This window comes from Colossoma macropomum, unplaced genomic scaffold (assembly GCF_904425465.1).
Source record: "Colossoma macropomum unplaced genomic scaffold, Colossoma_macropomum, whole genome shotgun sequence".
NCBI lineage: Eukaryota > Metazoa > Chordata > Actinopteri > Characiformes > Serrasalmidae > Colossoma > Colossoma macropomum.
The window spans coordinates 35,600,167-35,613,876 of record NW_023494802.1 but is presented as its reverse complement, the minus strand read 5'-3'; the positions used below and the strand labels follow the sequence as shown (position 1 = coordinate 35,613,876).

The 13,710-nt window shown below is 39.7% G+C and overlaps 1 protein-coding gene across 1 annotated transcript; it reads right to left on the bottom strand.

Moving 5' to 3' along the window:
• Positions 1–1,046: 1,046 nt before the first annotated feature.
• LOC118822898 (eukaryotic translation initiation factor 3 subunit C-like) lies at positions 1,047–4,510 on the bottom strand. The gene is made up of 4 exons (XM_036592226.1): positions 4,337–4,510; positions 3,799–3,984; positions 2,469–2,654; positions 1,047–1,139 (listed from the first exon to the last, which is right to left on the bottom strand). The coding sequence occupies exons 1-4, from the start codon at positions 4,508–4,510 to the stop codon at positions 1,047–1,049; spliced, it is 639 nt and encodes a 212-aa protein (XP_036448119.1).
• Between the last annotated feature and the right edge of the window lie 9,200 nt (positions 4,511–13,710).

Below are 13,710 nucleotides of genomic sequence, written 5' to 3'. Positions count from 1 at the left end.
TAATTAGCGCCTGTACCCTGGTAGGCTAGAAGTTAAAAAGAGCTAAGACGAGATCTATCAAATAGACTTTATATATAAAAAGGTGGGTTTGCTTTCATAATGTCAGAGAAATCACTGGCATGCTGTACATGTGTCACAGAGACCGCTTCATGTTAGCCAACTGGTGCCAGCAGCTAATGAAAGCTGGCTCCCTTGTTTGAGAATATCTACAGTTAGCAAAGGCTTCTAGTTAACATAGCTAGCCAGCTAGCTACATCTAAGCAAAGCCTACCAAATTCATACTAACTTACATATTAAAATTCTTGCTTTTGAAAACATGAATATTCCAGAAATCACTGGCATGTTGTACAAAGACACAGAGACTGTTTTATGTGCGGCAGCTGCAGCAGCAGTAAACAGGGCTACACCACACATATAGCATTTTATCTCTGTTAAGTCAGAGCTTCCATCCACTTCATATTCTCACTATTTTTTTTGCGACAATGCTAAAAACTAAAATGTGGCTGTTGAAGGTCAGTATTTGAGCGTGACGGTACACTACTATAACATTTTTTGGCACAGAAGTGAGTTTTACCCTGATAACACTTAAACAGGATGTGCAACCCTTTGTGAAAAGGGTCCTTTGTTATTTGCAATCTTATTAGTTCTATAAATGACTATAAGCTGCAGACTAAATACATCATGGGGGTGTTAGGATGTTGTTTGGACGTCACTGACATTATTAATAGGTCACCAACAACCTGACTTTTTAAAATGGATTTTGGACGTCTGTTGACCCTCATAACATGTTCCAGACAGACTGACTATTTTTAAAAAGACTTTGGACGTCCAAGGACGTTCTTTCTTAACTTTGTTGCTAAGTTCTTAAGCTACATTGGCCACAAGTGAATCATGACTTCAGCTACAAACACAAACTACTGAAGTCTAAGTTGATGAAGCCTCACAGTCTCAGAAATTTATTATTTATTATTTGCTGGAAAGGTGGGTGGGAGTATCTTGAGGGAGAACTAGCACAGAACATTTAGATGGTATAGGTGAAGGAGAGCTCAGATGATCCTTCTGAAGGACACTTTCACAGGATGCAGTTTTCGTTGCTCGGACAGAGGAGCGGACACTTCGGATCTGGAGTGGTGGTCGTGCTAGAATGGTGGGAATCAGAGAAAGATGTGCTCATCCACAGAATCTGTTTTTGCACCTCCTCACTGGACTAAAAAGAAAAGAAAAAACATTTCAGTATCTCAGTCTCAGCATCAGAAACTCTGGATCTGCTGTGTTCTCTGTAAAACCTGTTATTGTATTATATCACATGAATGATTCTGATAAAGTGTCCTCACCTCTCATGTTGCTTTAAGGCTTCTGACTGCTTTAATAAACCTGTCCATCCAACCACGGACAGTTTTCCTGAAACTCTTCTTCTCCTTTTCCGGCTCTTTCTGTTTTTCCTCTTTCTTTTTCAGTTGTTGAATTTGTTTTTCCATCTTTTTCAGTCTTTTCTCCATCTGCTTCCGCCTTTTCTGGTGTTCTCTCTCCTCCTCTTTCATCATTTCTCTCGTTTTCTTCCACGCCTGCTCTCTCTCCACAAACTCCATTGTCCTCTTTCTCTGTTTTTCTAAGAACTCTCGCTCGATCCTCTTCTGTTGTTCCCACACTCTCTCTCTTTCTGTCTGTGTCTGCATCTTCCTTTCCTTCTCTATTTCCCTTTCTCTCTTCCTTCTCTCCTTCACTCTTTTCTTTACCCTCTTCAGTCGGTCTGTCAGTCTCCCTATCCCTAGGAGAAGCTCGTCCTCTCTCCTAGAGCTCAGAGTTTCAGTCTGGAATTCAGATGGAAAATGATTACTTTAATCAGGTTGACTGACAACTTCAGTCAGTTCATCATTAGGTGTGCAGTAGCTCAATATCTGACAATGTGGCCTGACCAGTTATGGCATATAGAGGGGAGAAGTACAAATATTTTGAAAATGTGACCCAGGTTTTGGGGGGTAGAAGATGATTTATGGTCAGTGGTCAGGAGGTGTGAATTTCACCTATTACGTTAAAGGTGCAATGTGTAGTGGTGAGGTTGCTGCCCACAGGACGCTGTTGGCTGGATATTTTTGGTTGGTGGACTATTCTCAGTCCAGTGAGGTGTTTACAAACTCCAGCAGCACTACTGTGTCTGATCCACTCAGACCAGCGCAACACACACTAACACACCACCAACACATCAGTGTTACTGCAGTGTTGAGAATGATCCACCACCCAAATAGTACCTGCTCTGTGAGGGTCCATGGGAGACCTGACCACTGAATAACAGGGTAAAAGGGGGCCAACCAAGTATACAGAGAAACAGATGGACTACAGTCTGTAATTGTAGAACTAAAAAGTGCACCTATATAGTAAGTGGAGTTGATAAAATGGACAATGAGCGTAGAAACAAGGAGGTGGTCATAATGTTATGCCTGATCGGTGTTTATGTAACTGTGACTTACCTCACAGCTGTCCATCTCTTTTTCTGTTATCATCTTGTGGGCCTCCATCTTTCTCTGCTCCTCTTCCTCTTCCAAATACTTCATCACTATCTCTTTAGTGACAATTTGGAAGGAACTGGAGGTCCTTAGGCGCCTTTTCTTGCTTCTCTCCTCCACATCCGTATCTGTCTCCGTCTCAGAGAAACTCTAGGGGTGTCAGATGATTAAATAATAAATCACAATTAATCGCTGCAACTGCAACGATTGCAACTTAATACCCCTCACTCACCCCTCCCTTTCCAAGTGTGTAGTAGAGCCCACAGTGGCTGTCATGTTTTCACTTGTTTGACATCAAGAATCCACCCTTCTTTGTTTTTCCTTGTGCTAAGTAATATGTCACAATTTGGGTTTCAAACTTCTCACAACACAGAATGGTTAGCCAGCACCGGCAGCAACCAGTGATTATTCTTCTTTCTATGTCTTCTAACTGGTGCTATAGCGCCAACAAATTCAAGCTGCCACTTGAAAAGACACTCTCTAGAGCCAGTCTTTGGTTTGTCTGTTCTGAAAAAATGGTTCTGTATACTTTACTCCGTTTTGGTTAATATATCTCCCTAAATTTTACACACTGCACCTTTAAAACCTCTTAAAAATATATTATACATAAACAGCATACACCGACAGGCCACGTTATTAAAACCACCTCCTTGTCCATTTTATCAGTTGCACTTGTGCTGGTCTGAGTGGATCACACACAGCAGTGCTGTGAGAGTTTTTAAACACTGTGTCCACTCACTGTCCACTCTATGACACACTCCTACCTTGTCAGTCCACCTTGTAGATGTAAAGTCAGAGACGATAGCTCATCTGCTGCTGCACAGTTTGTGTTAGTCATCCTCTAGTCCTTCATGAGTGGTCACAGGACGCTGCCCACAGGACGCTGTTGGCTGGATATTTTTGGTTGGTGGACTATACTCAGTCCAGCAGTGACACTGAGGTGTTTAAAAACTCCAGCAGCACTGCTGTGTCTGATCCACTTGTACCAGCACAACACACACTAACATACCACCAACACATCAATGTCACTGCAGTGCTGAGAATGATCCACCACCCAAATAATACCTGCTCTGTGGTGGTCCTGTGGGAGTCCTGACCATTGAAGAACAGGGTAAAAGGGGGCAAAAAAAGTATGCAGAGAAACAGATGGACTACAGTCTGTAATTGTAGAACTACAAAGTGCACCTGTAGGATAAGTGGAGCTGATGAATGAAGAATGAGTGTAGAAGGAGGTGGTTTTAATGTAATTTGATATTTTAAAATATTCATATATTTATATGTAACTGTAACTTACCTCATAGCTGTCCATCTCTTCATCTGTTGTCATATTGTGGTCCTCCAGTTTTCTGTGCTCCTCTTCCTCTTCCAAATATTTCATCACTATCTCTTTAGTGACATTTTGGAGGGAACTGGAGGTTCTTATGCACCTTTCCTTATTCATTTCCTCCACATCTGTATCTGTCTCCGTCTCCGAGAAACTCTAGGGGTGTCACATGATTAAATAATGAAGCACAATTATTTGCTTTTGTCTGAAATTTGACCCAGAAGAAAGATTTTAATCATTTGATGAAATAGGCTGATCTCTAAAGTATATATTACATCCAGTAAACCAGTAACATTACTGAAGACTGCAGTTTGAACAGAAGTAGACTTTTTTACAATGATGTGGAATCAGAACGATGCTGTTTTGAAATAGAGCAAGTGAAGGTTAATGAAACAGCACTCGTCTGAATTTTAGTTTTCAGAGTGCTGGGCAGCTGCAGTGTGTGTGTGTGTGTGTGTGTGTGTGTGTGTGTGTGTGTGTGTGTGTGTTTGTGTGTAACTGTTCCTACCTTACAGCTGTCTATCTCTTCCTCTGTTGTTGTATTGTATTCCTCCAGTTTTCTCTGCTCCTCTTCCAAATACTTCATCACTATCTCTCTAGTGACGGTCTTGAATGAACTGCTGGAGGTCCTTAGGCGCCTCTTCTCGCCGCTCCTCGCTTCCACATCCATATCTCTCTCCATATCCATGAAACTGGAAGTTGATAAATCACAATTAATCACTTTTGTCTCAGTTTTTCTCCATTTTTAACCTTTTTAAAGCAGTGCAATTAGTTACAGCTATATGAGTGGATGAAACAGCCTGATTTCTAAAGTATAAATTCCATTCAGTAAATCAATAACAGTAACTCAAGACTGCAGTTTGAACAGAAGTAGACTTCTTTACAATGATGTGGAATCAGAACGATGCTGTTTTTAAATAGAGTAAGTGAAGGGTGAGAGAGACAGAGAGAGATGTGTTAAGAGAGTGAGAGAGAGAGAGAGAGAGAGAGAGAGAGAGACCACCTCCTTCATGATTAATATTATTCTAAAAATAATTCATATCATTCTAATCAAAACTGTATTAAGATTACACTGTTCAGTCAGTTGAATGATGTGAATAAACAGGCTAGCACTGTCTTACCAATGATTATATTCACAGAAAATATCAGTATTTAATGTCCAGTAAACGTATTTTAACTGCGCCGTCAGTTCAAAACCGAATATATTAATTATTGTCAGTCTGTATGACGTCACGTGTCACGTTCGAATCCCGAGGTTCGAAATTTCACATGATTCCGCTGGAGCTGCTCGAATGATTCAGTGTGAGCGTCACTGAGTCTCTCAGCACGATTTAAACACAGATATTATATTATTATACAAATACTATTCATTACACAAATATTATACTATATTAATATTAAAAACAGGATTAAGAAATATGAGCGGCTAACCTTCTGAACAGAAGATTTGTAGCAGTGGTGAAGTAAATCACTACGACGAAAATGAGGGATGTTTACTTTGTATTCCCAATATATAGTTCCCGGCAGCACTGGAGGGGCGTGGCCTAACTGTGACGTCACAATAAAGACCGATTCTGCTGGCTGAATTTCACACACACACACACACACACACACACACACGCACACACAATAATACTACTACTACTTAATAATAATAATAATAATAATAATAATAATAATAATAATGCTTTTAAATATTTTTTTTAACTAATTGAAGTGGAAAAATGTCTCATCAATATTACAGAAAAACTGATCAGGACAGAACTGTCAGTGTTTCTCAGTCACACTACTGGAGTTTCCCCTCCTGCACATTTACACAGTTTAGTGTTTCTCTGCTTCCAACACACTGATTCAGCTCATCAGCTCATTAAAAAGCCCTTCATGAGCTTAAAGTGGTCGTGCTGAAGCCCCCAAATAGAAATCTGATTTCGGTCATATATTAACATATAAAACGAATATGTACATGTGTGTATATATATATATATATATATATATATATATATATATATATATATATATGATCCATGATCCACATTTCATGCATGTATGTGTTTTACCCACCTGTCCAATATTTGACACTTACATATAGCTACACTACATATATGTACATTTTGTATATTTTGAAATATATGCCTGAGCCTTTGCATACATGGCCATTTCCATGTGGCACAACCTGCAGGTCAGAGTGAATCTCTGGTAGAAGTGATTGTCTTGGCCTACACCGCCATCTGCTGGCCTAAAGAGTGAGGGCGTTATTGAAGAACTTGGTTAAGCGCTGTTCATGCAGTGTAGATCATTCTGAAAGCTGTTCTGTTGATACAGTCCTCACTCGATCACACTGATCACATTAGCAACTGACCTCACTGTGTCATCCTCTCTGACTGAGGTGGTTGGGCTTTCTTTGTTCTCAGGAGAGGCTGAGAGACTGTAGGTTCTAACACTGAGACTCAAATACAGGAGAAATATGAAGCTGTTGGAGGGTCATTCAATAAAAGTGATTCATTTGCTTCCCCAGACTTTTCAAATCATGTTCATAGTCAGGCCTGTTACCTGTTGTTTGGGCTGATGGTTTAGGTTTTACGCCGTCTTCTTCATCAGATCATATAATGTCATTTCCTGAGAGTCTCCTAATTATTTGACATTGTGGATATTTATAATAGAGTATAACTCGGGTGCAAGTAGCATAAGCCATAGCTGGTTTATGAGGAGCCTGGCATCCTCCTTTTTCTCTCGTTATATCAAAAACAGGACTGCAGAGGGCGCCCGTGAGTGAGTCTTCAATGAATGGGAGTAACAGGTGCTCAGTGGCAAAAAACAAAAATCTAAAATAGTTTCTAACCACTTGCCCAGAACTTTCTTTTAATTTTAGGAAGTAGAAGGATGTATTTCACTAAAAAGCAAAGAAACGTACCTATATATTTCCCTTTTTTCTACATCAAACGGGGTTTGGGCAGCAGGGCGCTAACATTACTGCTACTCAGTGCTGATTGGTTGGCGAGTGACTCACTGACGTCATGAACGTACACGAGGCGCCGTTTAAACTCGAGTTCAACGGTGTTAAAAAAGGTTTATGCTGTTCTGTGTGTTCAGGAAATGAATGCATTCTTTATACTGAAAATGTTTGAGCATTTTTAAAATATGATTTTACTCAGATGTTCCATATTAACCCATTCATTTTGGACTCGTTTGGGAGCGCCCTCTAGTGTTTCAGAAACCTGGATTACATTACAGAGTGGTAATTCTCCTCTCTACAAGCTCTCTGGCCACACAGTACAGCTTTTAGCCCTTTTGAAGATAAAAAAATGAAAACAGACGTGAGTGTGCATGTCTGAAAGTGCCTCCCTCACAACAGCTGTGCAATGCAACAGAAAAGGTGTAATCTGAGATGAAAGAACTCTTTGAAAATGTTGAACATAATTTGTCTTTAAATTTTGGCTGTTACATTGAGTGGACGAGGTTTTAAACCAACTAATGTGGAATGGTCTGTGCCAGTTATGAAGCTGTACCTTAATGTTGGTTTACAGTGGATAAAATTAGCCAGCTAGTTATACCAGCTGTGGATGTCTTATACTCACCAAGCCAACAAATAACTTAGCCGGCTAGCTAAGCTAACGCGTTTAAATCAGCACTGTGTAAGATATTTTTGCTGTTAAAATTGAAAGGAGTAGCATTACTAAGTCAGGAGGGAAAAAACATGCTAAATATATGGTGTGAGTGCTGCTGTGAGTCACCCTGTAAAACCTGAAATGATCATTTAAAAGTCCAAAAATTTTTAAATAACATAAGTAGAATAATTAGATACTTAAAGGAGCAGCAAGTGATGTTTACAATGCTAGGTATGAAAGTGATTTGTCATTGTCTTTGAGTTTCTTTCAGAATGTAGACTTTCCTGAGCCCAGATAGTGAGCATATATCGGTCTGCTGGCTTGACAAGGTCGGCACCCCGCTGAATGTTTGCTAATGCTGGTCTACCCTCGGACCACCCAGATTACTGTCCTGCATACAAGCTCTAACTGTTTTTAAATCTCCTCAAACAGATTGTAAATCCACAGAGACTTTTATTTTGGAAAATAAACTAAGGGAAACAAACAACTGAGAGAAAAAAAATAATGACTAGGCCTGATATAAAATGTTTTTATAGAACATGTTGTTGCTGATGTAGTGCTAGATCAAAATGATTTACTAAACTAATTTGAAAAGTAGAGCTAAAGATAGAAAGGAAGGAAAAATCTGTAAATTGGACTGTGAGTGGAAAATGAGCAATGATAAATGGAAGTTTGTCTAATACTCTGCTTAACCACTGGTGGACCGCCCAGAAAACACTGAGCAAACCGCCAGCTTTGCCATCAGCGGTCCACTATGCTCTTCCTATCAGAGGGACAAAAACGCATATTACTTCATAGGCTTGTATGAATCATTTTATCATAAGTGGACGTGAACCACACAAGCGTTATGCCATGTTTAGATCATGTGACAACAGATTGGCAAACACACTGAACAAGGAAAAAGAATTGCAAGCTTATTGTTTAAAGCTGCTACTGCTATGCTAGTCACTTCTCCACAGGTTATTAAATGCAGTACTGACAGGCATGTTTGCTGAATATTGAATGAAAAAATTATCATGGAGGATCATCGGGACTACCTGTCTGACAGGGCATCAGCAGCAAGTGACATTAGGCCATGCTTTCTGCTGGAAAGGGAGGGTCAATAACTTTATTTGCTGTCAACCACTGTTGCCAAAAGTTACCCTGTTTATTGTTCCAAAAGTATTAATACGTGTCGAATTATAACAGTATTTTGTAAATTGCTAATTGCTAATTGCTCCTTTAAATACATTTACAAGCAACATAGCTAGGGTACTTCAGCTTTTATTCAAGTAATACTTAACTAGGGGCATTTCTACTTTCATTCAAGTGCCAAAGATTTGTACTTTGTCCACTACTATGAGTGAGGTTGGCGCTGTAGTTAACAGTTAGCACAAGTTTACGCAAGTAGTCTCTTTGTCTAAGCTAAAGCAGAAGTGTCTCAAACATTTGTCCCAACTCTTTTTGTTGGCTAGCTAACATTCAAAGCTCTTTTCCAGCATTTTTCTTCTTTGTGACCAAAGTGACCAGATGGTTTAATGGGCGGTTGAAAAGGAGTCTGTAATGAATTTGTAATGTTGTGCTAGTACAGGATGAGTGAGACATGAAGTAGGCTAACGTTATACCTGTAATGGCTACATTCATTTTCAAAGGCTTAACCTTTGAAATCCTGGATAGTTTGAGAACCTAAGTTTTGACAAATGATTGACAAATCATACTTAGTATTATGCACAAGAAAAGCAAGGAAGGGTGGATCCTTACTGTCAAACAAATGAAAAAGTGATGGCCACTATGGACTCTACTACACTCTTGGAAAGGGAGGGGTGAGGGAGGGGTATTCAGTTGCAATCTGCAACCTCACCACTAGATGCCACTAAATCTTACACATTGCACCTTTAACGTAATAGGTGAAATTCACACCTCCTGACCACTGACCATAAATCATCGTCTACCCCCCAAAACCTGGGTCGCATTTTCAAAATATTTGTACTTCTCCCCTCTATATGCCATAACTGGTCAGGCCACATTGTCAGATATTGAGCTACTGCACACCTAATGATGAACTGATTGAAGTTGTCAGTCAACCTGATTAAAGTAATCAATTTCCATCTGAATTCCAGACTGAAACTCTGAGCTCTAGGAGAGAGGACGAGCTTCTCCTAGGGATAGGGAGACTGACAGACAGACTGAAGAGGGTAAAGAAAAGACTGAAGGAGAGAAGGAAGAGAGAAAGGGAAATAGAGAACAAAAGGGAGATGCAGAGACAGACAGAAAGAGAGAGAGTGTGGGAACAACAGAAGAGGATCGAGCGAGAGTTCTTAGAAAAACAGAGAAAGAGGACAATGGAGTTTGTGGAGAGAGAGCAGGCATGGAAGAAAACGAGAGAAATGATGAAAGAGAAGGAGAGAGAACACCAGAAAAGGCGGAAGCAGATGGAGAAAAGACTGAAAAAGATGGAAAAACAAATTCAACAACTGAAAAAGAAAGAGGAAAAACAGAAAGAGCCGGAAAGGGAGAAGAAGAGTTTCAGGAAAATTTTCCGTGGTTGGATGGACAGGTTTATTAATGCAGTCAGAAGCCTTAAAGCAACATGAGAGGTGAGGACACTTTATCAGAATCATTCATGTGATATAATACAGTAACAGGTTTTACAGAGAACACAGCACATCCAGAGTTTCTGATGCTGAGACTGAAATAGTGAAATGTTTTTTCTTTTCTTTTTAGTCCAGTGAGGAGGTGCAAAGACAGATTCTGTGGATGAGCACATCTTTCTCTGACTCCCACCATTCTAGCACCACCACCACTCCAGATCCGAAGTGTCCGCTCCTCCGTCCGAGCAACGAAAGCTGCATCCTGTGAAAGTGTCCTTCAGAAGGATCATCTGAGATCTCCTTCATCTATACCATCTAAATGTTCTGTGCTAGTTCTCCCTCAAGATACTCCCACCCACCTTTCCAGCGAATAATAAATAATACATTTCTGAGACTGTGAGGCTTCATCAACTTCACTTGTGGCCAACGTAGCTTAAGAACTTAGCAACACAGTTAAGAAGAACGTCCTGGGACATGTTATGAGGGTCAACAGACGTCCAAAATCCATTTTAAAAAGTCAGGTTGTTGGTGACCTATTAATAACGTCAATGACGTCCAAACAACATCCTAACACCCCCATGATGTATTTAGTCTGCAGCTTATCGTCACTTATAGAACTAATAAGACTGCAAATAATAATGAAAACTTTTCACAAAGAGTTGTGCTTACTTCCAGTTTAGCAGGGTAAAACTCTCTTCCGCTCTGTGTAACAACTGCAGAAGTGATATCAAAAAGTTATTGTAGTGTACCATAGCGCTCAAACACTGACCTACAACAACACATTTTGGTTTGTGTGCATTGTCACAACAAATAGTGAGAATATGATGCAGATGAAAGCACTGATTTAACTTTAAACAGAGCTGAAATGCCGTATGTGTAGTGTAGCCCTGTTTACTGCTGCTGCAGCCGCCTCACATTTACAGCATGCCAACAATTTTTTTAACATAAAAGCAAACCAAGCCTTTTACATGTACAGTCGAATTGACAGACCTCATTTAAGCTCTTTAGGCTACCAGGATACAGGTGCTAATTAGCAAGCCTACCATTAGCAGTTTAAGGAACACCAGCTTCATATGAGTAGCACACCTTAAAGCTATCTGGCTAGTTATTTTAGTGATTTGCCAAACATCATTCTTTTAGTCTCGTCACAATTTTTGAAGCAGTATGGCAGCATATGTTGCCAAAACCAGCATATATTGTTCAGCATTAATGGTTCCTTCACAGACAAAATCACGTATGCCATGTGCACTGATGCTCACCCAAACCATCACGGATGGTCACAAGCTGGATGGTCTTTAGCCCAGAGGACGTGACATCTATGATTTCCAAAAAGAATTTTGATTCCTTGGACCACAGGACACGTTTCCACTTTAGTTCATCTTAAATGAGCACAGGACTAGAGAAGTCTTGTTTATATCTGGTTTCTTCATTGCGTGCTAGAGTTTTAACTTGCTTTTTTGGATGCCACGACACCAGGTTTTTTTTTTTTTAGCATCACAGAACTTTACCAGTCTTTTGTTGCTCCTGTCCCATTTTTTTTATACGTGTTGCTGGCATCAAATTCAAAATGTGCATATATTTTCAAAAAACATTACAATTTCTGTTTCAAGATTTTATATGTTGTCTTTGTACTATTTTCAATTAAATATAGGGTTTAAATGATTTGCACATTATTGTATTTTGTTTTTATCCACATTTTGCACTTTTGGAAATGGGGTTGTAAAACAAAGAATAAGGAAACAAAATTAGCTTTCATTAGAGTAGGCTAACCACATCAGCAGATAGCTAACAGGCTAACAGGCAACTCCTACCTTCAAGATACACTTTCAGCAGGGATTTTTCTAACTTTCAAAGAAAATGTGACAGTAGGGGGTACTGTTCACAACAGAAGAAGGAATGTCTCTTTGACAGCTCCCTCAACACTGATTTTCAAACAGTACCAACTGAAATGAGCCACAAACAAGTAGACACCCAAGGGAAGGTAGGCTGGAGAGAATGACAACACAGATGCTATGTTAAACATGGTGGAAAGACACACCCAATATGCAAATATATAGTACCAGGATCCAACAGGAATGGTGGGTTCTATTTAAGAAGGTTGCTTTGACCAAACATTTATCACGTGAAGCTCAGAAGTCTAAATCTAAACTAAATTGCAATAAGTATAACTCAGATACAAGTAGCATTATCCACAATTAGCACCTTTAAAGACTGAAGAACCCTCCACACTGTGGACTCTCCTCTTCAGCTCATCCCACAGGTTTTCCATGGGGTTGAGGTCAGGGTATTTGGGTGGACATGGCAAAAACTTAATTCTGCAGGGTATCTTCAGGTATGGGGAGGTTAAATTTAAGACTTTTTAAGACTTTTTAAATGCCACTCAGAGACAAAATTAAGACAACTTACGCAAAAACTAAAAGGCTAGAAGCACACAATGGCACCAATATTACATTTACAGACTTTACTGTAAACATGTGATTCCTACGTTTTCTGATGAACCAATATTTCAAACAAACATAAATTAATAGTTTTGCACAAACAAAAAGGGAACTGTCCATACATTGAAAATAGGGTCTCTCTTTTTTCTGCAAGTTTTCTGCAAATTTCTCGGAATCATGACATGTCTCTGAGTTCAGTACCCATTGTCTCCAACTCTTCCTCTATTTTTTTTAATTCGCACATTTTTTCTTTGTATCACTTCTGCAGTGTGTTTGATTGTGATCAGCTGTGCCATTAATGTGCCAGCTTTTCATTCAGCTTCTTCAGCAGGCTGATCAGCATCCTTCTGCAAGCTGATAGACACCTGGAGCAGAGTTTGCGAATCCACAGCTTTTATTCCCATTGTGCCAAGCTTGAAGACCTTCTTGCACTGTGCGCAATGCACTTTGTACAGATTACCTTGAACTGGATTTAACCACGGTGCAAAATTTGGGTTATCCAACCAGTTTTCGTTAAATTTAGACTCACCCATGCCTATACAGCATTGTCTCTGCTAGCTAAAACAAAGTGATGAACAAAACTGCAATTAGCGCCCCTCAGAGCCATAAATAATGCCAATCCGCGGACACCCTGTTCTGTGGTCAGTGAACTATTTTTGTGTTAATTTTGAGGTGTGATTTGGATCATTGTCCTGCTGGAAGATCTAAACTATGGCCCAGTTTGAGCTTCCTGGCTGAGGCAGTCAGGTTTTGATTTAATATCAGCTGGTACTTGATGGAGTCTGTGATATCTGAATAAACTGTCCAGGGCCTTTGGAAGACATACAGCCCAAAAACATCATTGATCATTGATTTGTTTCCAAAACCTCTGTTTTGGTCTCATCTGACCACAGAACACAATCACACTTCAAGTTCCAGTAAAGTCTGGCAAACTGTCGGAGCTTGAGTTTGTTGGTCCTTGAGGCCTCTTTCTGGCAACCCCCACAAAGAACTTGTGGTTATATAGTTGGTGTGTTTACAGCACATTCTCCATCAGTCTAAAGAACCATTTCACCATGCAAAGAATCCTTTCATTGTGCAAATGGTTATTTGACTGTTCGTTGTTGTGCACACTTCTTTAGTAAAGGCAATGGTTTTATTTTGAACCATGCATTCTGTATAGAACCCAACTATTTTTGTAACATGTTGCTGGCATTAAATTCAAAATAGGCATATATTTTTCAAAAAGCAACAACATTTCTCAGTTTCAACATCTGATATGTTGTCTTT